A 24,681-nucleotide genomic window follows, 5' to 3' on the forward strand; every position below is an offset into this window, starting at 1 on the left:
CGCCCTCACCAACCTTTACGCTTCTCTCCTTAGGACGCAAATTCTGTTGTGAACATTAATTATGTCACTGCATGGGCGTTTTTAGAATGTGCTTTGCTTTCACTTGGTGGGTAGTTTATCTCTAGGTGCTTGTCCCATCAGGTGCTAATTTATTGAATTGAGTTCTCTGGGCTGCTGTTCACGGCGCGCCTGTTCACGTTTCTTGTCCCGCCCACTGCCGCAAGGCCGAGCTGCGATTGGCTACAAGGAACACCTTCCGTGTGAGGCTGTGGCGCGCGGTCTGAGACCGCTGCGGCGCAGTTTGTTTTTGGGAGGCACAGCGGCAGCAGAGGAATGTATTAAACTTGAGCTTTTGGGACCTGTGATTGCGGTGATGGTTCCACGGTAATGTTTGTCATCGACGTTTTTCGCTAGAAATTTAATTGGTGAGTATTTTGGTGTCTTAACAACATCTGGTTTCCCTTTTTAATCGGTTTGTTGGTTCGGGGATTCGAATAAGATGTGCCGTTTTAAGTGATAGAGAAACTTAAGCATTAGTTTAAAACGTACTGTGTAGTACAACTACGGAACTGTTCTTAACCAAGCCAAACGCTATCAAAATTAATGCGAATCAGAAAGTTAAATATAAATTTCCCTCCGGTATTTCAACTCTTTGCCTGTGTTATACTTAACGTTTGGTAAACAAAAATACTGCTTGCTATCTGTAAGTCGAGCTTTTTAAATGTTGTGGTGTAATGCTGTGCTCTGTAACGTGTAACTGTAACTGTGCTCTCTAAGCAGTCTCTAAGAAAACCTGATCATGCACATTGTTTCCTTTGAAGGTCCGATGCTTAGGCAACCATGACAAGACTTTCTCTAAATAATGAAGTGGAAGCAAATTCAAGAAGAAACATTTTTGAATTGTTCACCCACCGCGTCAGTGCAGGTAAACGATTCTGCAATCCATGTGGCCAAAGACAAACAACAGACCACACGTTGTGCTTTCAAATGTTTGATCCTTATGTAGGACTGCGTGTTTCCGACAAGCGAGTCTATAAGTACTCATAGCTTTAATTAAATAAGGATATTTATTATATTCCTTTTTGGATGTGCAGCAGACCAGGATTGATGCTGTTTCAAAACCCGGGGCGACTTTTTCAGTGCGAAATGTAGTCCGCTTTCATTCTTTTTAAATTCACGAATTCAAGATAACATCACGAGCAAACAAAGCAGTTTGCTTCTCCAGATGTACACCCCAGTTCGGAAGTGAATTTAGGGAGCGACGTCTGCTTTAGAGAGAAATAAAGCTTTGACATCACCCTGACAGTTCCCTTTCTGGTGTGACACTAGGGTAGTCCTAACAAATGTCCAGTGACGTGACCTTGATAACCAGACAGCCCCAGAATATGACAACCTTACAGTATGTCTCTAACTGGGACGTTCATCTATACAAACTCCACATGAGTAACAAACACTGTTGTTAACACTAAAGGAGCCATCAAAAAAAGTATTTCTAAATCTAAAAAATCAGACTTTTTGATTTCTGGTTTCATCGTTACTGCAGTTAATCTGTTATGAGAGTATTGACATTATCAGTATTGATTTTATTAATGGGGTGGCACAGTGGTTAGCACTGCTGCCTTACAGCACTGGGGCCCTGGGTTCAATTCCTGGGGTGCTCTCTGTGTGGAATGTGTAGTGTATATTTTCTCTGAGTTTGCTTGGGTTTCTTCCAGTTGCCCCGATTACCTCCCACAGTCCAAAGACTGTGTACTGGTAGGTTAACTAGCTTCTGAGAAAATTGGGCCCTGGTGTGAGTGTGTTTGCATGTTTGTGTCTGTGTCTGCCCTGCAATGGACTGGCATTCCGGGCAGTTTGTGCCCTGCCTTGCCTCTTGCCATTGCTTGCTGGAATAGGCTCCCCTGCGACCCCATATTGGGTGACGCATTAGAAAATGGATGGATGGAGTGTCTTTCTGATCTCTTCATTATACGGCATTACTAAACCCTTTTCTCCTTATGAAGAGTTGGGCCCCCTGCACCCGCACTGGTTTGAGGATCTCACCGCTGAGGCGACAGCCCTGGGCGCAGTGGAGGATGGGAATGGAGTGTGCAGGAGCTCCGTGTCCCACTGCGTCCCGGGCAGCTGTTCCGGCTCGCCGATGGAGAGGGCAGAGGTGCACAGCCAGGCGGCCTCCACGCCGAAGATCCTCGGGGAGCAGGGCTTTCGGTCCCCCGAAGCATTAACCCCCGAGCAGAGGCCTGTCTCGCAGGCGAGAGCTGGTGGGTTTGGTAAGACATCGCAGTCGCTATGCTGTGTTTAACTGGATAATACAAAGCCTATCAGCTACACTCACTGATTGTGCTGTATAGTCTTAGTCAAGGCAAGGTGCTGTTGTGGGAAATCCCTCACCCAAGGAGCAGGACACAATCTTTGTGGATTCAGTTGTTTTGTTGAGCTCAATAATGACATCAACGTGCGTTGGGTCTGCCCCGCAGAACTGACAAACCGCAAGGGTTTCCCAGCTCTTATATACAGTATGATCTCAGGAAGTTGTTTTGTTTCACAGCTTCATGTGTATTCGTCTTGCCCTTTGATATGTAGCATGAGATGACCGGTTGGTCCTGTCTCAAGTCCTGTCCTTTGATGTGTTGCTGTAATTGTTAGCTGCTTAAGATGTGTTAAAACAGCCGACATATTACACAATGTGCCTGAACCAACACTGTAGTGTTGAATACAGATAAATTATATATATATTTTCCATCAATAATATAAGTGTTTTCCTACTTCAGTGCTGTAGGGTGTAAGTAAAATATCCATTTTAAAACATGAGACTTTACAGTATTTTGTCATGTTTCTTCCCTTGGTTACACAGGGACTGCTGAAGGGTCTAAAAGAGAGCCTTGGTTCGATTCCAGCCCCGGTTTATTTGGATTGTCAAAGGACAGGTACCATTGTCTGTCATTGCGTGTCCCCACATGTTACTAATTCTGCTTTAAGATAAGAAGCAACTGCATGTCGAAAGATCGCAACATACGTTTGGTTTTTGGCCCATGTGAAAGTTTTAAGCAGTGCATGTTCTATATAGAGATAAAGTTTGTGGATAACTGGCAATAAAAGTTAACCTATTTTTATTTAGTTACTGTTGTAATTTTGCTTTGTATTAGAGTGCTAGATACTGTAGGGTATTCAACTGCAATACGTGGTTTTCTCTAAAATGCATTATTTTACATTTCAGCCCAGAAATAAGTCATTTTTACAGAAGACCTCTTCCTACAGAAAATTATGGTAAGCTTGTGCTTTCGTTTCAGTGGCTAAGTTCATGCGGGTTCCAGTTGACCATATTGTTTTGCAGTGCAAAAAGAAGGATAGATGCCTGCAGGACTGGCTGTTACGAAGGATATTCTGAGGCTTTTCATACTGGGTATCACCAGTGTATTTAAATACTTATGTTTCTAAGAAGATTTTTCTTTTCCTAATTTAGAAATTTCAGAAAATGTCAGTCAAAAGATGATTTGACATTTTGTCATGCAGATTTTATAGTCGCCTCTCATAGAAGTCTGTAACCCTAGTCTTGGAGAATCACAGTGCTTCAGGTGAAATGATAAATTAATGAGGACCTACAAAGTACAGTTAAGTTTGTGCAAGGTAACAAACTTAATAGACAGAAGAATAAATAAGGTGCCTTGGTTCTCCAGGACCAGGGTTTTAGTCCCTTGACCATAAATGCACATAATTCAGTGAGAAGACATTTAAATGGATATGTATTGCCCAGAATGAAATTGTGGCTTGAATTGTGAAGCTCCAAGATCATTAATGATAGTAAAAAAAAACATTTTTAAACAGTATCACAAAAAAGCAAGATATGGTGATGCATCTTATTCATTAGGGTAATAAAGTGTCATTGAGCTGTATTAATGATACATCTTGCCCATATTAATCTGCCTGTGGAGTTTGTTCAGTGTTTCAAATACTTAGTAATAAATAAAAATAAACTCTCCAGAGAATACCAATTTCGTTTTTAAGGAGGCTAGTCAGCATACATTTTTGATCAGGAAGCTGAAAGGGTTTTGGATGAGAGAAAATATTTTAGGGAGGGTTTATAGAATGCTAGTAGAAAGAATCCTTACTTTTGGTATCACTGTGTGGTATGGTAGCCTGAGAGTAAGGGAAAATTGTTAATATTGCTAGTGAAATAATTGGTCAATCACAGAAGCAGCTTGAAGAGCTATATTATATTGCAGTTCACAAGAAAAACTCAGTTATCATTGATGACTCCTGTTACCTGCTTCAATCCCTTTCCAGCTGGTACCTTCAAGGAGGCGTTTTAGAATGCCAGTGGCCAAGAAAAACTTATTCAAGAAATCCTTTGTTCTCTCTACAGTTGGTATATTAAACACAGCTAAATGACTGTTTCCTGTCTAGGAATATTGTTTGTTTTTTATGTATATTTATTTTATGTTGAGTGTTTTTTGTAGTTTTGTATTGTGATCCCAAAGACAAATTTCCCCCCTCTTGGATGGACAATTAAGTTAAATCTTATGTTATCAAACTACATAATATGTATGCATCCATGTAATATCATTATTAAGAACATCTACAGTACTGCCCTGAATCAGCATATTTAATGATTAAAAACGCATGCTAGGTGGTATAAAACCTTTGAGTCCTGTCTGTCCGTATCTTTGGTATATACCTGTAGTTAATGGTTACACACGTGAAACACATTGATCAGGAAACTGAACTTATTCCAAATCTCTTCCACTCTTGTTTTTCTTCTAGTTGGAGACTTATTTGACACACCAAAGGGCTATGTGGTAAGCATGTGATAATTGTATAGTTCCAAACATCATTTTAGGCTTTATTCCAATTTGGTCATTAATGCTGATGCTAATTTCATGTTTTTATCATTCCTGGGCAGTGTTTTAAGACTTGGGAATTTCATAAAATTATCAGTGCATTTACTAAATCACAGTTCCTCTTTTATGAGATGTTTTTAATACATAAATACTTGTATATGTTTCTTTACAAAATTGTTTTTCTTGGTACAGCTAAATCTAGACCTAACAAGTCCCTTTCCTCAGTATGAAATAATGGAATAGCATAAAACCGGGTACTTAGAGCTAATAATGTATTTGTTTGCAGGATTTCTCCAAAAAGCGCATTTCAGAAAGCCTTGGAGCTCAAGTGGACCCCGATATGTCATGGAGTAGCTCCCTGAACACCCCCCCAGCTATTACACCAACGCTTATACTATGTAAGATGAACACAGCCTCCTGCATTGAGTTTCTGTTGAGAATCTGGCCTGTAACAGGTTGATTGAGGGTTAAAATATAAAATATAACCTTCTTTTTCAGCCAAGACAGAAGAGAAAAGTTGCCCCAAAGGGCTGTCTGCGCAGAAAAGTGGCATCGTAAGTAGTAGTCTAGCATGAATGTTTATATTTGTGCAAATTACTGAAAAAAACATTCTAATTATGCAGAAATTGTGTTTGTCGATGAAGCGAAATGACTTTGTTTATTGAATTTGGTAATTCTTTGTTGTGAACACTTTGTCTAAAACTGGTGTACATTTGTCCGATACAGAAGAAGGTATACCCTTCCTGTCTCACATTCACAGCTTCACATTTATGCACCTTCTAAGAGTTCTAGTGAAATGTTTTGCAGATTGTGCGCAAACTCTTTCCTTCAGTGGCCAAGGAGACTGATCTTAAATTAGGTGAGCTTGCATCGGAAAATGACGATTCCACAAGAGCTCAACTACCAGGTGAGTGTCTGCTTTCAAAGCTGAGAGATAAACCAGTTTCACTTCTTTCCTGCATTGGTAGAGCACTTATATAAATATCTGAGGCTTGTTACAAATATGTAAGGTTGCGCATTAGAGGAGATTTCTAGGTACTTTAGTAATCCAGAATGACATTTTTGAATGTGCTCAGCAACATTGTTTGATATAAATGGATGCTTTAGGCTTCTATATCCCATCTTGATGGTGGTACAATTAAACTCATTCAGCCAAAATCTAAATTAGTCTTTTTTTTTTGTAAATAGATGTGAACAATGAGACGGATGATCCCGTGCTAAAGAATGGCAGCTTTCAAGATGAATTAGCGGATGAGATGAGTAGTCCTTGGAAGCAAACATTGCCAGATGCCCTTCAAGACCCAGAAGTGCGGAAAGTAGTGGCTAGCGTGCTGGATGGAGCTGAAGATGTCCTGTCTGTCTTTTTCAGCAGCAGCTCATCAGTAAGGAGGGCTAAAACCAAAGACGGAGACAGAGGGACACCGGACACCAGTCCTGTCAAGGACTGTTCATTGATGGCACCCCCAGCACTTGTACCTGGCCCTAGTAATAAAGTTCAGAATTCTGAACTGGCCAGAGAAAAGGACAAAACTGAAAAACCGACACATTCCTCTATCCCAGTTGTTGAGTCAGAAGCTCAGCCAGAAATCACGGACTGCGGGAATTCACAGTGGTCTCAGATCAGCTTTCCCGATATTTCTGACAGTCAGCTGGTCTGTCTTGCCGTATCTCAGTCCTCAAAGAACGACCCAGCATCCTTAAAGGGTCCAAGGAGAAGCAGTCCAGCGGGATCTCTGTTACTGGAGCCTTCACCAGGAGGCTGTTTAGCATTGTCTTCTAGCACAAAAAAGCCCAGGAAGTTTGTGTACTCTTTGCAAGGCTGTCCCCTCTCCGGTGAACCAAAATGTATTGCAAAGCAAAAGAGTGTAGGAAACTTGCAACCTGTTGTTTCCCATTCAGGTAGGATCTGTTTTATTGGTCTCTGCTTTGCTGTTTCACATTGTATGCATGATCCACTGTTTAAGTAAGTTTGATAATCATTTTTAAATAAAGTGTCCGTTTGAAAGTTCAGTAAGATAATGCTTTGTGTGTTTAAATGAATAACAAACTTGATCAAAAACTATCTCCATTTTATGTGAAGTGGTAAATTTGGTGCATCATGCTTCCAGAATCATATATTTTGACCTTTTGCAAATGTGTGTGCAGTGTAGTAATTTCTTTTTTAAAAATTATAAAACATTTACATTTAAACTATAGTTGCAGTCATTTAGGTTTCTGAAGTTTTGATAAAGGGAAAATAAGGGGTTAAGATTGTATTCTATTTTGGTAGAGGGAGTAATTTTTCTGAGTTTTTTTTCAGGAACCTTACGGAATGAGACGGCTGGAAGCGCAACCCCTTCCAGTGAAAGAGCTATGGCTGAAAAGAAAACAGATTGCTCGCAGTCAGCTAAGGAGTATGGGCTGTCACAACTTTCCACAATCTTTGCAGATAATTTTAGTCAGGAACTAAATGATTGTATGACCCCTTCCAATAGTGTAGGTCCTGCTTACAATGACATTCTAAAGCAAAAACCAGCAAAAACTTGTAGTGCTACACTCGGGCAGGGGAACAAAAAGATAGCGATAAATCATTTGCAAAATAATTATGCGCCTAAAGCAAGCTGTGCAGCATTGAACAGCCAACAGCAGTTGTCAGACCTTACTGTTGTACAAGAAAGCAACCTTGTAAGACCTTCCCAGGTTGCAAGCAGAATCAGTGATTTGCCTCAAGAATTAAACAACAGTAAGGATATATCTGATCATTTAAATGGAACACTTAAAAGCCCAAAGCAAAGTTACCAACCTACCAAATCATCAAGGGATGTATCCTTTTCAAATGAAGAGTCTGAGAATTGTTTGCAGCTTGGTTTTAGAACAGCAAGCAATAAAACTATTTCTCTTTCCCATGAGGCAATAGAGAAGGCAAAAGCCATTCTAGATGAGACGTACGAAAATGATATGAGTAACACCTCTCCTAAGAAAAAGAGTTTATGGCATTCACAGCACCAAACATTATACAAAGAAAATGTTTCTTCTATCTCAGACACTGCCAAGGATTTTGTAGGTCCTGCAGTTACTCATGTTACCACAGAAAGTGCAAAAATCTTGCAACAGGATAAGATTTCCAAGAACCCAGAGAGCACTACAGACACGATGAAACACGATTGGATGCAAGATGGTGCTCTTGACAGGGGGTGCAATACCTTTGCTATTAGCAGATCTTCAAAGTTAAGTTTTCCGGGCTTTAAAACTGCCTCTGAAAATCCTATACAAGTGTCCTCAGGAAACCTTGAGCGAGCCAGGTGTTTGTTTGAGGATGTGGATGAAAAGCTTCTGCAGAAATGTATCTCTAGTGGCTGTGTTGATGTAGAGGATGACAGAGAAACTGCAGTTGAAATTCTGCAGACAGGGCCCGCTGTAAAACCCTTCTGTACAGGATCACCTTCTGGACAGCTGTCTTGCCAGAAAATGCCAGACACTTACAGCTCTTTGACAGAAAGTCAAAGGGCAGATGTTATTGAACTGTGCAATATCCTAGAAGAAGCTGACACCCAATACGAATTCACACAGTTCAAACTTTATAAGGAAACTTCAGCTGGTACTGAGGATGTGCTATTTCGTGAGTCACATGATAAAGATACAGAACATGCCCCAGCACTTGTGTCAGATATGTTAACAGTCATCAGTTGTGATGGCAATGGAAACACTGACTCCAATAGAGAAATACAGAAACTGCAGCTGATGAAAAATGACACATCCGATAAGGCAGAGGAACAATGTAACGGAAACGAAGAAAAGGGGGGAAATGTATCCATTTCGATCTGTAATTCCATGGGAACTAGAGATAATGAATTAGTGGAAAAGAATTTAGCAAACATGGATATGATGATGACTCTTGATCAAGAATCCTCAGAATCAGCTCTGGCCACTGGTTGTACTTCCAGTTTGGCACGGTTTGAAGGCTTTTGCTCGGCTAGAGGGGTGAAAATCGAAATATCTAAAGAGAGTCTAAAAAAGGCATCACAGCTCCTTGATTTAGATGTTGGTTGTGTGCAATCACAGGACTCCTTAGGTTTAAAGTCTCCAATTCCCTTTTTGGATTTTCAGGGTAAAACTGCTATCAGAACGACACATTATAGTAGGCGTCCTAATGTGAACACATGCAACCAAACTGAAGCACAGTTTTATACTGAGAGAGCTAGTGGAGTCTCTCAGTCTAGTGGTAAGAATCTCAGCCATGACGATGGGACCAGGGAAAAGCTGTTTCAAGCAGGTAATGGTTCCTCATCAAATAGCAAAAGCTTTTCCAATCTTGAACAACAACTGTCTTGTGGAGAGTCTGAAGAACAATTGAGATTTGAAAAGCCTAAGGCTTTGGACCCTTTTCCCTTCAAGGGTAGTGGTCTGGAGACTAGGAAAAGCTCTGAAAGCCCCAGGAACAATCAGTCAGAAGGTGTTTTGCAGCCTTTGCAGTTTTCATTTCAGTTGGAGGATGATGTGGATAAAAAATTACAGACTCCCCAAGAGCAGATAGGAGATGGAAAGGATTCTTATCGGTCCACAAGTGGGAAGAGGGTTAGGTTCCAGGAACAATCTTTTGCCAAAGTGCCAGCTGTGTCTTCAAATGCTCATGGATTCAAAGCCAACCTGGGTTTCCAGACTGCCAGAGGAACTGCTGTAAGAATTTCCGAAAAGTTTTTGAAAAAAGCAAAGGACATGTTTTCTGATTTAGAGGAGAAGACGGAAAGTGGGGAAGAATGTCCTGAAACATCTAGGACTGGAACTAAGGAATATTTTGGAATTTCCGAAGCCAGTAAATCCAGTGGTAAATTCAGCATAACTAGAGGGAAAAGAGCTTCTGTTTATGAGGAAGGACTTGAGGGATTTAAAAGTATAATAGGAGACAATAAGGGGATATCAGTTCTGGAAAAGCATGCAAAAAGTGAAGGAGAAAGTTCAAGACCTGCAAACAAATGTGTTGGAACTGTGAACAACAATTCAAGGTTTAGCACAGCCAGTGGGAAGAATATTTTTGTATCTGAAAAAGCAATAAAGGAGGCTAAAGCAGTGTTTAAAGAATGTGATGAAATTGCAATGCTCGAATGTGCAACTGATAGGGAATCAGAAGTGAAAAATGTTTCAACTGGATTCCCTCTGGGAGAAGACGGGTGGATCTTTAGCACAGGTAGTGGTAAGGAGGTTTCTATGTCTAAAGATAGTCTTCAGGAAGGTGTGACTTCACATGAGTGTGATAAGACTGAGACTGTAGAACCTGTGGCAAAAGATTATAAGAATTTTCAAGGGAAAGGTACAGTTTATGGCATACAAATGTCTGTTTCTGAAAAGGCCCTTCATAAGGATAGGACTGTGCTAGAAGAATGTGATGGCAATCCAGATAGTGATGTCAGTGTAGAAACAGGAGAGACTGTGAAATTGGAAAACGGTGTTGTCCAGAAAAATGTTGGAAAATTCAGTTGTGGTTTCCGTACGGCCAGGGGCAACAAGGTTTCTGTGTCTGAAAAGGCTCTTCAAGAGGCTAGGAATTTGCTAAATGAGTTTAATGAAATTGAAAATACAAAGCGCGATGTAAAAGCTACAAGTTCTGCTGAGAATCTTCAAGTGAAAAGTAGCTGTGGCTTCAGTACAGCTAGTGGTACAAGGATTCCTGTGTCTGAAAAAGCTCTTCAGAAAGCTAAGACTGTGCTAAAAGAATACGACGACACTCCAGATAGTGATGTCAGTGCAGAAATAAAAGGAGAAACCGTAAAAATCAAAAACAGTGTTGCCCAGAAAAATATTGAAAAAGTCAGTTGTGGTTTCAGCACAGCCGGTGGAAAAAAGGTTTCTGTGTCTGAAAAGGCTCTTCAGGAGGCCAGGAATTTGCTAAATGAGTTTAATGAAATTGAAAATACAAACTCTGATGTAAAAGCTACAAGTTCTGCTGAGAATCTTCAAGTGAAAAGTAGCTGTGGCTTCAGTACAGCTAGTGGCACAAGGATTTCCGTTTCGGAAAAAGCTCTTCAGAAAGCTAAGACTGTGCTAAATGAATATGATGACTCTCCAGGGAGTGATTTGTATGCAAAATGTAAAGGAAAGATTGTGGAACCAAATTGTAATACTGTCCAGAAAAATCTTGAAAATTTCAGTTTTGGTTTCAGCACAGCCGGTGGAAAAAAGGTTTCTGTGTCTGAAAAGGCTCTTCAAGAGGCTAGGAGTTGGCTAAATGAGTTTAATGATATTGAAAATGCAAACTCTGATGTAAAAGCTACAAGTTCTGCTGAGAATCTTCAAGTGAAAAGTAGCTGTGGCTTCAGTACAGCTAGTGGCACAAGGATTCCTGTGTCTGAAAAAGGTCTTCAAAAAGCTAAGACTGTGCTAAAAGAATATGATGACACTCCAGATAGCAATGTCGGTGCAGAAATAAAAGGAGAGACTGTGGAATTCAAAAACAGTGTTGCCCAGAAGAAACTTGAAAAATTCAGTTGTGGTTTCAGCACAGCCAGTGGCAACAAGGTTTCCGTGTCTGAAAAGGCTCTTCAGGAGGCCAGGAATTTGCTAAATAATATTGATGAAATTGAAAATACAAAGCCTGATGTAAAAGCTACAAGTTCTGCTGAGAATCTTCAAGTGAAAAGTAGCTGTGGCTTCAGTACAGCTAGTGGCACAAGGATTCCTGTGTCTGAAAAAGGTCTTCAAAAAGCTAAGACTGTGCTAAAAGAATATGATGACACTCCAGATAGCAATGTCGGTGCAGAAATAAAAGGAGAGACTGTGGAATTCAAAAACAGTGTTGCCCAGAAGAAACTTGAAAAATTCAGTTGTGGTTTCAGCACAGCCAGTGGCAACAAGGTTTCCGTGTCTGAAAAGGCTCTTCAGGAGGCCAGGAATTTGCTAAATGAGTTTAATGAAATTGAAAATACAAACTCTGATGTAAAAGCTACAAGTTCTGCTGAGAATCTTCAAGTGAAAAGTAGCTGTGGCTTCAGTACAGCTAGTGGCGCAAGGATTCCTGTGTCTGAAAAAGGTCTTCAAAAAGCTAAGACTGTGCTAAAAGAATATGATGACACTCCAGATAGCAATGTCGGTGCAGAAATTAAAGGAGAAACTGTGCGACGAAAAAGTAGTATTGTCCAGAATAATCTAGGAAAAGTCAGTTGTGGTTTCAGCACTGCTAGCGGCAAGACTGTTTCCGTTTGTGAGAAGGCCCTTCAGAATGCCAAAGCAAAGCTTGAGAACTACAGTGAAGATGAAAACAATGACCCCAATACTAGCTCTCCAGCCCTCTGTGTGAAGGACATACATGGAAAACAAAGGGAGGAGCCGAGTTCAGAATGTACAGAATCTTACAAGAATAGGAAAACTCTTACAGGGCCGACCACTTTAAAGACATCCACGAAAGAATTGGACTCTTCTACAAGGGCTGACTCATCAGCTGCATTTGTATTGGAGGGTGGAAAAGGAAAGTTAGAAACCATTCAAGAAGGGGCTTCTCTCCTCAACTTTAATTCTCACAACTTTGGGGACTGCACAGACACTCAGCAAAGGTACTTGGAGCAGGAGGCCATGGAATCTACCAAGGCTTTTTTGGAAGATGAGGATCTCACTGAGGAGAGCTTTCAGGAGTCTCTGAAGACGAATAGTCTTCCTCGTGTTCCAGACCCGCAAGACTCTTTGGAAAAGGGCTTTAGAGGTGGAAAAAGACTTCGACCCCAAGATCTTGATTTAAAAGGTTAGACATTACCTAAAAGACAATGTAGTCTTTAGTTTGGCTATTTTACTTCTTATTGTTATTGGGAGGAAAAAAACCTTTTTAAGGTATTATTTGGTGACCTTTCTCCACAGAGGAACCTCCTCTTAAAAGGCAGCTCTTGGCAGAATTTGACAGGACCTTGGATCGTTTCAAACACCCTGCGCTCAAGCCTTGTAAAACCTGCCCAAACAGTAAGCAGCTGTCCAAAAATAACCTTGCTTTTTATTTTTGCAGATGGTATAATATCTAATATATTTTAATATATATTTTAATATATCTAATATATTTTTAAATACTAAGATAAATATCCATGTATCTACATAGAAGTTAGAAATATCTGTGAGCCCATTATGGTATCTACTTAGTTAATAGTGAACAAGGCCCTTTTCAAAAATACTACAGAAGCAACATGTCTATCATGGTTTGGCATAAATAGAGTACTTTTTGTTAAGACTGTGCCAACCAAATATATTCATAGAGCACCACTGATTTATAGAGTGATTAAAGTTGCTTCCTCAAAAGATTCCAAGCCTGATGTAGTAATCATAATAGAACTGCATAGAGCAAAGTCCCATTTAACATAATTTAAGTTCAGAAAACACAAGAGTCACATTTACAGTATTCATACCTCTGTAGTATTTCACCAATCCTATGCACAGAGAATTTGATCTCCTTCCATCTGGGCATAAATTTAGACTTCCTAGATTTAAAAGCAATAGAACTAAGCCATCTTTTATTCCCACAACTACTAACCTGCTCAATTTGGACAATTGACAGTATATTTTGTCTATATTTATTTATTTTATTATGTATATTAAATAAATGTGTTGTATCTTTGCCTATCTGCAAAACAAAGTTTCCTTCTGGGAAAATGTTCTCCTAGTTGTCAGTTTCTCTTCTGCAGTAAGAAACAAGTTGTCAGTCTTAATTTTTGACTGATGCATACGTTTGTGAGTGAAAAGCATTTTATCTTGCAGAAAAAAATAATGAAAGTGCCTTCCTCAGAATAAATACCTGTCTGAGTTATTCCAGATAAAGGCATAGTTTTAGCTTTCGTGCTAAATAAAATGTCCAAAGGAAACAATTATATACCTTACATTTTGGACTTCTGCTTTCCCTGCATGTTAATTCAGGACAATGGCATGTGATTTGGCAATGTGACATACTCCCTCTTGTGTTATAAACATATTGCTGTTAATTATTTTGTTGCAGGTGTTCTAACAGACCGAGGACAGGGCAGATATAGCATCCCCCTAGAAAGTATGATTTCTCTTCCCTTCGGGTAAGTTTTAGTAAGATTTGGAGCATATGGCTCGTAACTGTCCAGTGGCACCCACTGTTATTATTTAGCTTAAAAGTAGAATCGGGCTATATAAAGTTCAGGGCACAATACTAATTTTTAAGCCTTATAGTACAATGTGTAATGTAAATTGCCCCAGTAATTTATAGAAGACCTTGGTGTTAATAGCTTTTTTCACTCATTTACTTTTCAGAAAATTTAAGAAAATGAAAAACACAAGGAGTTCTGCAGTTTTAAACTTGTTTTACTGTTCTATGCCTTGCTCTAGCGATAAAAAGAGAGTTTGGGACATCACCCAGGTGCTGAAGAGAGCAGAGCCGCAGAAAGCTCGCCCGGGCTTGGAATCCCAAGAAGCACCTCCGGCTAAGGTCAAAACCGGGATCTTTGTGCCGCCATTTCAAAAGCGCTCGAGCTCCGGGTCGCAGAATGGCAGCGCGCCACCTGAGCCAAGCAGACCTCCCAGTGTTTTTGTTCCTCCCTTTAAAAAGGCACCGAGCTCCCTTAAAGACGCGGAAGAAGTGCAGCTGGAGAGGCTGGTTCAGACGGCCCCTAAATCCACCCCCTTGCGTGAGACTGGCGAAGGGTGCAGTCCGTCTGTCCCTCCTTGTGAAACGGAGCAGGCTGTTACCAGAGACTCTGGACATAACGAAAGTGCAGCCAGCCGGGAGTTAGGAGACGGCAGCACACCCTTATCCCACCCAAGCGATAGTGTCCGGAGACAGGAAGTAGCCATACTCAGTGTGAGGAGTGTGGATTCTGGGAGGCCAGAGAGCCCCTGCTCCGGGCAAGCAGTGTCTTCCCCTGAAGAACACAACGCCAATAGTTCAGGTAGCCTTCACACTCCCAAGTCATCTGAATTTCCAGACCTCAGTCTGACTGACCATTTGTGATTCTAACTCCAATGCTGTTCCTTAATGAAAACCAAACAGTCTGAAGGACAGTGAGAAATTGTACATGAAATAATATTTATAAACTTCCCCTCTGAAGTGCCAGAACCTCACAGAAAACAACTGGTGTCTAGTTTGAATATCTTTGGAGGTTTTACCAAATTCTACAGAGGTGTGAATAAATGTGACTCTTTGTGTTTTCTGAACTTAAGTTATGTCAATGGGACTTTGCTCTATGTAGTGATATTGCGATAACTACATAAGGTTTGGAATTTGTTGAGCAAGAAACATTTTTCAGTTCACCATATAAGGTGTCTAGTTGTTGCCATCCCTGCCAGAGGAAGATTGACAAAATTCTAACCACAGAGATGTGAATAAATATTTGTTTATTTTTGGGTGACAGATGTTATTTTGTAAGATGCATATAACTGTGGTTTACAGCAAAGAGTACTTATAGAAATAGTGGAGGGATCTGCTCATTTGTCAGCCTTGTGAATATGCTGTCATAAAATAACAGCTGTCCTAGTGTACAATCTCTGTGTTCACCATTACTGCAGAACCAAATGCAGATCTTGGGTTTTGTCAGCATTTGGTCCTAAATTCACTGCTTGTCCTTGAAGTCATTCTGATTGAAATTGAACAGTGGTGATGGAGAAGCCAAAAGACGAATGTTAAACATCATTATGAGGAGCTATTCCATGTCTTGGCAGATCATCTAATGATTCAGAATCTGGACTTCGCCCGAGGCATGCAAGAAATGAGGATTCGGAAAAAAAAGCGGCAAACCATTAAGCCTCTTCCGGGGAGCCTGTGCCTGACGAAGACCTCCGGGGTGTCCAGAGTGTCGCTCCGCGCTGCGGTGGGAGGAAAGAGCCCCGCTCAGCACACACAGCAGCAGGTACACGACATCTCCCTGTCTTCCATCACACCTAGGCAGACTCCTGCTTGCTGTTAAACAGCTGGATTTGCAGGTCTCTTTCCTTTTGGACATCACAGATTTTTGTAATGTAAAATTAAATTTTACCTATGTTTCCTTCTGCCCGTTTTAAGGTAAGTTGAAAAATAAGGGATTTCCTACCTTCGAGCGGTCTTGATATGAACATATCCAGTAATGAGCATAGATGTTCCCTTTCAGTCCTTTAGGTCCCGTTTACCATTCCCAAGTGTTTTCTGTAATTTGTTCCTTTGTACATGGTCCTTTTTTATTTCTTCCAAACCCTGCATAAGAACCGTCCCTTTCTTTTGGATCTGCTTTTTTCAAGTAAATTTGTCAATCTCGCGTAGATGATGAGACTCTTTCTACATATGTGTCTTCCTTTGCAGTTGTACGTGTGTGGGGTCAATAGGTGTGTGTTGGAGATAAGCAGTGAAAACGCCGAGTCGTTCAGGTTCAGCTGCAGAGATCACTTTGGAATCGAGTTCTTCTCGGCTGGTAATGGGGTGCAGCTTGCTGATGGAGGCTGCCTTATACCTGACAACAAAGGCACAGCAGGGAAAGAAGAGTTTTACAGGTACTACAGACAGAATCTCCTTTTAAGTAAAGCCCTATTTATATCACGTGGTAGTGGTAGATGGTTGGAGTTAAAATGCGGATACAATATTCATGATCATGCTGACATATAAATAGTATAAAATAGTGAGGTGTGACATACAGCACGGCTCCGTCAGGCCCATTAGGCCTGTCATAATGTGGTTTAGTTCCTAGTCAAACACAAAGTAGAGATCAGTGGACTGTTCAGGTCTAGTTGTAGATTTGTGTTTCTTTTGTTCGAAGCAAAACTAGTTTTTTGTCTCTAAAACAGTGAAAGTGGACTTATAAATATCACTCCATTGCTGGTGTTGTGACATACAACTGACAAAGTTCAGGTGTCTGTGAAGCAGAAGTCTCTTTATTTCATATGCAAATGGATGTCCGGCCTGCAACCACCGGACTTAAAAATAAGTACAGTAGCTAAAGATGGTCTTTTATACCAAGCAACCAAGTTACATGACACATTCTAAACAAATAAGACAACAACACATAACAATATTGTTATTAATTATATCTAAGTTGCAGACTAGACAACAGTTAGTTCTTTTCATGTGTTCTGGGCATACAGCCAGCTTACCAAATACATGCCCTTTATCTTAGTGACCAAGAACAGGCAGCATCTTTATATATTTGAGCACAAAGCCAACTTCAAGCCACTAAACTGCATAGTTTGCAAAAATACAAAAACAAAAAATGATATTATCTCACTTCCCAGGTGTCACCTTATCTCTTTACTGGTAATCCATATACTGGTGAGAGTCTCAGCAAGTCTCACAAATGTTGAGCAGAAGGCAGGACTGTGGAAGCACAACTGGCTCAGATGCCAGTTCATTGCAGGGTCACAGATCAAAGGACAGTTTAGAATAATCAAATAAGTTTAGTCAAAATCTCTGTGCTGGAAGGATATATATATATAGGGAGGTAACTATTTCATTTGGTAAAAAACCCACATGACCAAGGGAGAACATGCAGACTCCACACAGACAGATACCGAAGGCTGGTATCAAATCTAGGACTCTTGCTCTGAGGCTACGGTTCGAATTGCTACATCATCTTGCTTCCCTGAATTTCAGTAACCTTTGAGAGCTCTTCTAATGATAAACCATGAAGAGTCATTTAAAAATGTTCTTTCTTCAGATAACATGTCTTTGGTTCCTCTGACAAGTCGTCTACCATTTTGAGCCATTACAAAGTGGGCCTAAAGCCTGGGATGTCTTCCAGGGCTTTGTGCGACACGCCAGGCGTGGACCCCAAACTGATCAGCGAGAGCTGGGTTTACAATCACTACCGGTGGATCGTGTGGAAGAGGGCAGCCATGGAAAGAGCCTTTCCGCTGGAGATGGGAAGCCGATGTCTAACTCCTGAGCAGGTTCTCCTTCAGCTGAAATACAGGTATGTTGACTATGTCTCTTTCTAAAGTAACGCAAAATAAGTTTGGAATCTTGAGCGTGGAAAGTAGTTAAACAGTACCCAACATTCTCTCGTTGTCATTTATATTTGGCATTGGAGAATGATATGCACTTTATTTACCTTGATGATGTACAATTGTTGGTCAATTTTTCATTTAATTTTCATTCATATTTTAAAATTTGTCATTGCTTCTGCAGTACTGCCATAGAAAGTATCCAAAAACACTACAGCAAAGATCCTACACTTGTGTGAGGATTCCTTACTAATTTGTGGGATTTGTGCGTCTGTGTTTTTTTTTGGTCAGGTATGACTTGGAAATTGATAACAGCCAGAGGTCGGCCCTCAGGAAGATCATGGAAAGGGATGACACACCTGCGAAAACCCTGGTGCTCTGCGTCTGCAGAATCGTCTCAATGGGGTCACTCCAGACGCACGATACGCCTGGAAACAAAGCCCTGCCGTACGCCAAGGCCAAGACAGACGGGCCGGTGGGGGTCATTGAAGTCACCGATGGGTGGTACGCCATTAAGGCCTTGCTAGACGCCCCGCTCACAGCCATTCTGCGGAAAGGAAGACTCGCTGTCGGTGGCAAAATCGTGACTCATGGAGCTGATCTGATAGGCTGTCAGGACGCCTGCTCGCCCCTGGAGGCACCTGAGGCCCTCATGCTGAAGGTGAGTGGGTGAGGACAACATCTTCCTGCTAGCATTATTAGGTACATTTGTAGCCATTCAAGGTTAAAGCAAGGCTTGCAGGTATTTCACTTGTAGGTGTGTTAGCACTTGTCCTAGTAAAATAGTTGTTCAAGAGAAGTTGTCCTAGAGGAGAGCCAGGGAAACTACGTTTAAAGAGCATTTTGACACTCAACAGAATGTTTTGGCCTGAGAGAGAAAATGCAGTGTTTCTTAGTTCTGTGTTTTTATCTGGGCGGACATGATTGTTTTTATTCAGCTTTTCACCGTATTCACCCCCCACACACACACTTTGCAAACTCTCTCACAGAATCATTGTTAAAATTAGCATCCCTGAAAGATGCAAACAAGACAAGGGCTTTCATGTAAAAATATTGAAGGTTTTGATTAAATTAGTTGTCAGTGCGATATGGATTTGCAAATGTTATTCCCTCCTTCTGTAAAGCCTTATTAGAAGGAACTAGCAGCGTGTTTGATTAAATCATTGTATTTAACCATCTGTGCTCTCCTGATTTCAGATTTGTGCCAACAGCACTAGACTAGCCCGCTGGGATACCAAGCTTGGTTTTCACCGAGACCCCCGTCCCTTCCATGTCCCGCTGTCCTCCCTCTTCAGTAATGGCGGTAGAGTGGGATGTGTTGATGTAGTGGTGCTCAGAACTTACCCGATACAGGTATGTTAGTTAAATGAAGGTAGGTTTTAAAATGTATACCTTTCAGGAAATTTGTTCCTATAGTACTATTTTCTCTCTTAAGATGCCCAAGCAATTAAGAGCAGTATCTTCACAAATGAAGATTAAATTAAGCCGTTGAGTTTTTATTGTATGAAGTTAAGGAAACATCTCTTAATGGGATAAGCTTGCAACCTCTCCACAGACTTGCAACTGCTCTGCGTTTGTACAAACCTTGTCAGCTCCCTAACAGGACTACTATAGCAATCTGGCAGATCCCCATGACTGTCTGGAAAGCCAGAGGTTAATTAGAAGAGCAGTGTTCACAGTTTTATTTCCTGTTGACAGTGGATGGAAAAGAAGGCAGATGGAGTCTTTGTGTTTCGTGGTGATCGTGCTGAAGAAAGAGAGGCTCGAAGGCACAACGAAAACAAGCAGAAAACTATGGAAGCTTTGTTTGCTAAGATTCAGTCTGAATTTGAGAAGGAGCAAGAAGGTAAAAAAAAGTCTTAACCACTGATATTCATTCCAGGCCCTGGAAAACAACCATTTCTGTGATATTTATAATTATATTGTTAAGGGTAATTATTTTAATTGGATTGTTGCACCAGTTTCCAGGTTTTTACTCATTGAGATTATGAGAAGGTATCCGTAGAAACTGGAGACTGCAGCCCTCTGAGATGTAGAATGACTGGTCTGGAGTCTTTTCCCCCTACGTCCAGTGTTTTCAAGCCACAATAATGGATTGTGCATTTTTTTTTCCTGTTTTAATTAGCACATGTCCGCATTTTGTTCTGTCTGCTTTTCATAGGTGTACCTTTATTTATTTTTTTAGGAAAGAGACGGTGAGTGACTGAGATCAGTAAAGAAGTACAGTAGCTGCCAGGCTAGCTAAACAATTTTGCTAGTGTATTTATTTCGAGGGGCAGTGAGCCTCAGACTGTATAATGTGAAACTTAAATAATTCAAAATCCTTGAAATGTGAGTGAGGAGAGCACAGAATTATGGATTGTTAAAAAATTATGGGGTTTTTTGCTTCCACTGCAGCAGAAACAAGTGAAATCAGGAACAGAAGGCAGAGGTTTAGTCATCAGGAGATCCAAGCACTGCAGGAGGGCGAGGAGCTTTATGAGGCCACTGAAAGTGATCCAGTATGCCTTGAGGTAATGATTCTAAATTGAACCTTAATTTGCAAATGTAAGGAAGCAAATTGACACTTTTTTAATTAATTTGAACAGTTGTATAACTATACAAACTATATAGTTTAAGTAGGTAGCTTCGTCAACATCCGTAGGCTGCAAAGGAACAAGTAAAGGTTTATTCCATGCTGAAAAGAGAAGAAAGGAAACGCAATGTTTCAGTTGTGGAGCCTTCTTCGGGTGTCAGGTGTGGAGCCTTCTTCTCCTTTCAGCATGGAATAAACTTTTACTTGTTCTTTTACAACCTACAGTACTGTATATAGATATGTAGAAACATATTGGGGATATAACAAACAACATTACTTTATTAACCCTTTACAATTTCTTGCATTAGGAATTATCTTTTCGCATACCCCAGCTTGCTCTCCATGAGACACACAGACAGACAGGGAGAGAGCCTGGGGTCAGAGCGCAGGGTCAGCCATTGTACAGCGCACCTGGAGCAGTTTGGGTTAAGGGCCTTGCTCAGGAGCCCAACGGAGTAGGATTCCTCTGCTGGCTGCGGGATTTGAACCAGCAACCTTCCAGCCACAGGCGCAGATCCTTAGCCACAGAGCCACTGCTCCGCCCCAATATGTAATGAACATAGTCTCAGCCTTTATCTCTAAGCTTTTAGTGTAATTTATACTCAGTGTTCTAAACCCTTATCCTACTGTGTGTCTAGTGGTTCATTTACATCGTAGTCTGAGGCGCTTTGCATTTGAAGGAGGAGAAACATTGTACTTGGGGTCCTGATTAAATAAAACAAATGGAAAACATTCTGAAATTACCAAACTGATGGCTTAGCTCCTTGTGTTTGACAGGCTTGTTTAAGTGAGCAGCAGCTGATGACACTGAACAACTACCGACGGGCTCTGAATGAGAGAAAACAGACAAAACTGCAGGAGGAGTTTCAAAAAGCCATACGGTCAGCCCAGGACAGGGAGAACAGCTGTCCTGAAAGAGATGTCACTCCTGTGTGGAAATTATTAGTTGTTGACTGTAAGAATCTGCAAAATAACACTGGTAAGACCCATTTTTTTTTCCATCATTGCCAAAATGATGTAAAACGTCACTTTTTAGGAATATGTATCTTTTTGTATGTTGATTGCAATGTCTACTGAATGCTTTGTTGAATTTGTTTTGGGTGTCAAGTCATGGGTCTGTAATAATATAATTGTTTCTTCTGCCCATTTCTCCAGCTTACTTTTTGAATATCTGGCGCCCGTCAACAGAAGTCTGTTCCCTGCTGAAAGAAGGCTGCAGGTACAAGATATACCAGCTGGCAACATCTGAGACCAAGAGGCGTATCGGCAACGCAGCAGTTCAGCTCACAGCTATGAAGAAAACACAGTTTGAGCAGTTGCAGGTAGGGAAACCTGCTGAGCCTTTTTTCTTTTCTTTTGTATTTTAGAATCATCATATGTTACATCGTAAGTGTGCTTGCAAATGTCAAGCACTTTGTCTAGACTGAATCAGTTTACATCCTGTCAAACTGGTGGGCAATGGGCAGAGTTCCATTTTTTGCCCTCCAACCTTCCTCCGCCTGTCCAGTGTCATCTCCCAGCTTTGAAAATGAAAGGTTTGTCACGCTCCGGTGTGTTGAAGTGTCCTGCCAGAATAGATTCTGAAGGAAAGGATAAAACTGCGCAGCTGCCAGAGAAATAAGCAAAAAAATAAATTTTTTCAGGTACCCCCGGAATTGCTGTGTCAGCTGTATGCATCCAGAGAGGCCGTTAGTTTCAGGAGCTTGTTGAGTCCGCGGTTCCAGCCCGTTTGTGGAGAGGTGGATTTGGTGGGTTATGTCATCTCCATTACAGGAAAGCAAGGTAGGTCCAAACAGGCAGGGTGGTCTGAGTGCTTACAAACAAGAGGAGCTCATTCTCATGTCTTGCATGTCTTTAGTCGTTGAGAATTGGCATAGGTCAAGCCCATTATGTTTGGAGAGTTAAACTAAATAATAGAAAAGAGACACAGGCATAACAGCGAAGTGAAACAGATGGTATAATATACCTATCACAAGCTAAAACACTTTTATATGAATATTTTGAGAGAATTGGATACCAGGACTTTCTAACAACACAGTCAACAAAGCAGGACAGGTTTAGTAACATCAGAAAACTATCTTCCCCCGCCTTTCTGCTTAGGTGGTGCTCCAGTGGTGTACCTGGTCAATGAGAACCGGGATTTTGTGGCGGTGAAGTGCTGGGCCGGCCTGAGCCAGCTGGCATTGGAGGATATTGTACAGCCACGCGCCCTGCTTGCAGTGAGCAACGTGCAAGCGCGACCCAGCCCAGCTGCAGCTGTCCCCACTGCCTATGCTGCAGAGCTTTCAGTTTTCTCCGCAAACCCTAAAGAAACGCATCTGCAAGCGGCTTGCACCCTGCTAAGGAGCGCGGCCCAGGTAAAACTAGCCAAACGTCTATGGCATGGATCGCTGTCATGCCAGCTGGAATTGCTAATCATGCTTGCTTTGTTCTGCCAGATGCCTTAGTTTCAGTCCTGAAAAACGGAAGAAGAAACACCATTGGAGAGGGAGGGAAGCTAGAGCAATGAATGAATGCCTAAACATAAAACTGTAACAGGCTTCAATGGAGGGAATGAGCAAAATAAGCATTAATATTAAGAAGTAACTATTTTTATCCCTGCAAATAAGATCCCTGCAAAACAAATAATCAGTATTAAGAAATAAGATGACATAGGCCAAGCAAATCCAACCCCACCCTGACAGCACTCTGCCAGTTGTGTGCCTCTGCTTGAGGAATACCAGTAGTACCAGTAGCTGGCTGGCGACATCTGGATCCTGGAGTTCTTTAGTGTTGTGTAACTTTAAGGGTGTGCACAAGACCATGATAAGGATGTCTTAGAAGCTACTGAATGTGCTGCTTTTCTGATTTTAACTGCTAAAATCACCATCGCTGCTTTATTCTTTCCTTTAAAACAGGGTATTGAATGCTTTTTTGAGGCCGCTGAAGAGAAGCTCAGCAAGTTAATCAAAGAAGACTTCCCATGTCAGTCGCTAAAAGACCTCAGTTCCATCCCCAAAACGCCTATTATGAAGCCTGATGTACAACGGGAGAGCAGCAATCTTGTAAGCACTGCTTTCTCATGTGATACTTGAGTGATGTTTATAGGGTCGTATATGTATCGATTCAGTCTTCTCCATTTCAGAGTGAAAACAAGATGACGAAAGTTTACCCAATCCCTCCTGTGTAAAGGCTTTTCTTTGCAAGTTTGTTAGTAATTTTTGTTCCCTGATGATTAGTTTCATTTAAGTAAAACAAAAGCTTAATTAGGTTCAAAACAGTTCAAATGGGTAGAGAAAGTTAATTAAGGCCTTTTAATTGATGTCAAATAAGAATTCAATTATGTTTACTGAATTTTTCAGGATTTTCTCAACCATTGTCTCTTCAGTAGTTTTCAGTGGAAAGTACATTATCAAAATCCAGAGTTGGTAGTTTCGCTGGTAGTTTTGTTCCTTTAAGTCTACTTTTACCTTCTCCACAGGTCCCGGGAAGATCTCCACAGCAGTCGCTCTGTGCTTTTGAGCACCTGACTCCCACATGTGGCAAACCACCCCTGCACGCTGGCCGCTCGGACGACAAGGGCCCTAAAAGCTTGAAGAGGAAGAGGGGCCTAATCTATCTGTCCCGAATCCCGTCCCCTCCCCCGCTCGCCCCACTGAGGAGCCCCTGTGTGAACAAGACCTTCCAGCCCCCGAGGAGGTGCGCGAGCCCCCTGGCGGCGGCGAGGGGGAAAGAGGAGTGCCGAAGTCCGGGCCCGGCGCCGGAGGCGGGGGGTGAGTGGGTGAAGGACGAGGAGCTGGCGCAGATCAACACCCAGGACCTGCTCGCCGGCTCGGGGGACGACGCCAGGGGCGAGGGGGGAGGGAAAGACGCCCTGTGAGAATGAGGCGCTGGGGGAGCCAAAGAGACTGGACCAGGGGTACGACGCGACTGGAGCGAAGAGCGGCGCCTTTTTTCTTCAAAATGGACTTGGACGCGGCCGTGGGAACAACATAAGGCCAAAAAGACACTAGCATGCAGGAGGCTCCACAGAAGAGGGCAGGACAGTCAAGCCACTGCTGCTTTTAATCCACATACTTCACAGTTCTGTGTGTATTGTGCTCCATGAATAGTTTCTGGTTTATTTCACATTAAATGTCATGTGTTCTGTGAAGTTCTTTGGTTTTTTATTCCCAAATAAATAAACCTGCGCCAGGTATAATCCCTGCTTAATTATTTTTAAGTTAGTCTAATTATGCTTTGTTAATATTATATGCCCATACAGTGGGATTTATATTATGAGGTCCATTTTTGTATAATTGTCGCTTTTTTTAGTCAATTAAAAAAAATACTTGCTTTATAGGATGGCAATTTCTTAATTTTATATGGAATAGATCTTTGCTTGAGATTTAGTTCAAGATAAAAACAGATTTATTTGAA

At 41.4% G+C, this 24,681-nt stretch overlaps 1 protein-coding gene across 2 annotated transcripts; it reads left to right on the forward strand.

The window, feature by feature from the left end:
- The first annotated feature begins 7 nt into the window (after positions 1-7).
- Positions 8-24,487, forward strand: brca2 (BRCA2 DNA repair associated). Of its 2 annotated transcripts, none has more exons than XM_069190146.1 (27): positions 8-425; positions 822-925; positions 2,004-2,270; positions 2,855-2,927; positions 3,218-3,267; positions 4,762-4,796; positions 5,125-5,236; positions 5,337-5,392; positions 5,646-5,745; positions 6,027-6,737; positions 7,138-12,546; positions 12,660-12,758; positions 13,780-13,849; positions 14,136-14,695; positions 15,465-15,652; positions 16,078-16,265; positions 17,507-17,677; positions 18,000-18,369; positions 18,906-19,061; positions 19,407-19,554; positions 20,106-20,221; positions 21,061-21,262; positions 21,439-21,605; positions 21,927-22,065; positions 22,384-22,640; positions 23,181-23,327; positions 23,744-24,487. In XM_069190146.1, the coding sequence occupies exons 2-27, from the start codon at positions 841-843 to the stop codon at positions 24,140-24,142; spliced, it is 10,275 nt and encodes a 3,424-aa protein (XP_069046247.1). In that variant the 5' UTR covers positions 8-425; positions 822-840; the 3' UTR covers positions 24,143-24,487. The 2 variants fall into 2 exon arrangements, with proteins under 2 accessions (XP_069046247.1, XP_069046248.1); XM_069190147.1 differs by having other exon boundaries at positions 2,004-2,261.
- The last annotated feature ends 194 nt before the right edge of the window (positions 24,488-24,681 follow it).

The sequence above is a fragment of the Lepisosteus oculatus genome, chromosome 5 (genome assembly GCF_040954835.1).
Source record: "Lepisosteus oculatus isolate fLepOcu1 chromosome 5, fLepOcu1.hap2, whole genome shotgun sequence".
In the NCBI taxonomy this organism is placed as follows: domain Eukaryota; kingdom Metazoa; phylum Chordata; class Actinopteri; order Semionotiformes; family Lepisosteidae; genus Lepisosteus; species Lepisosteus oculatus.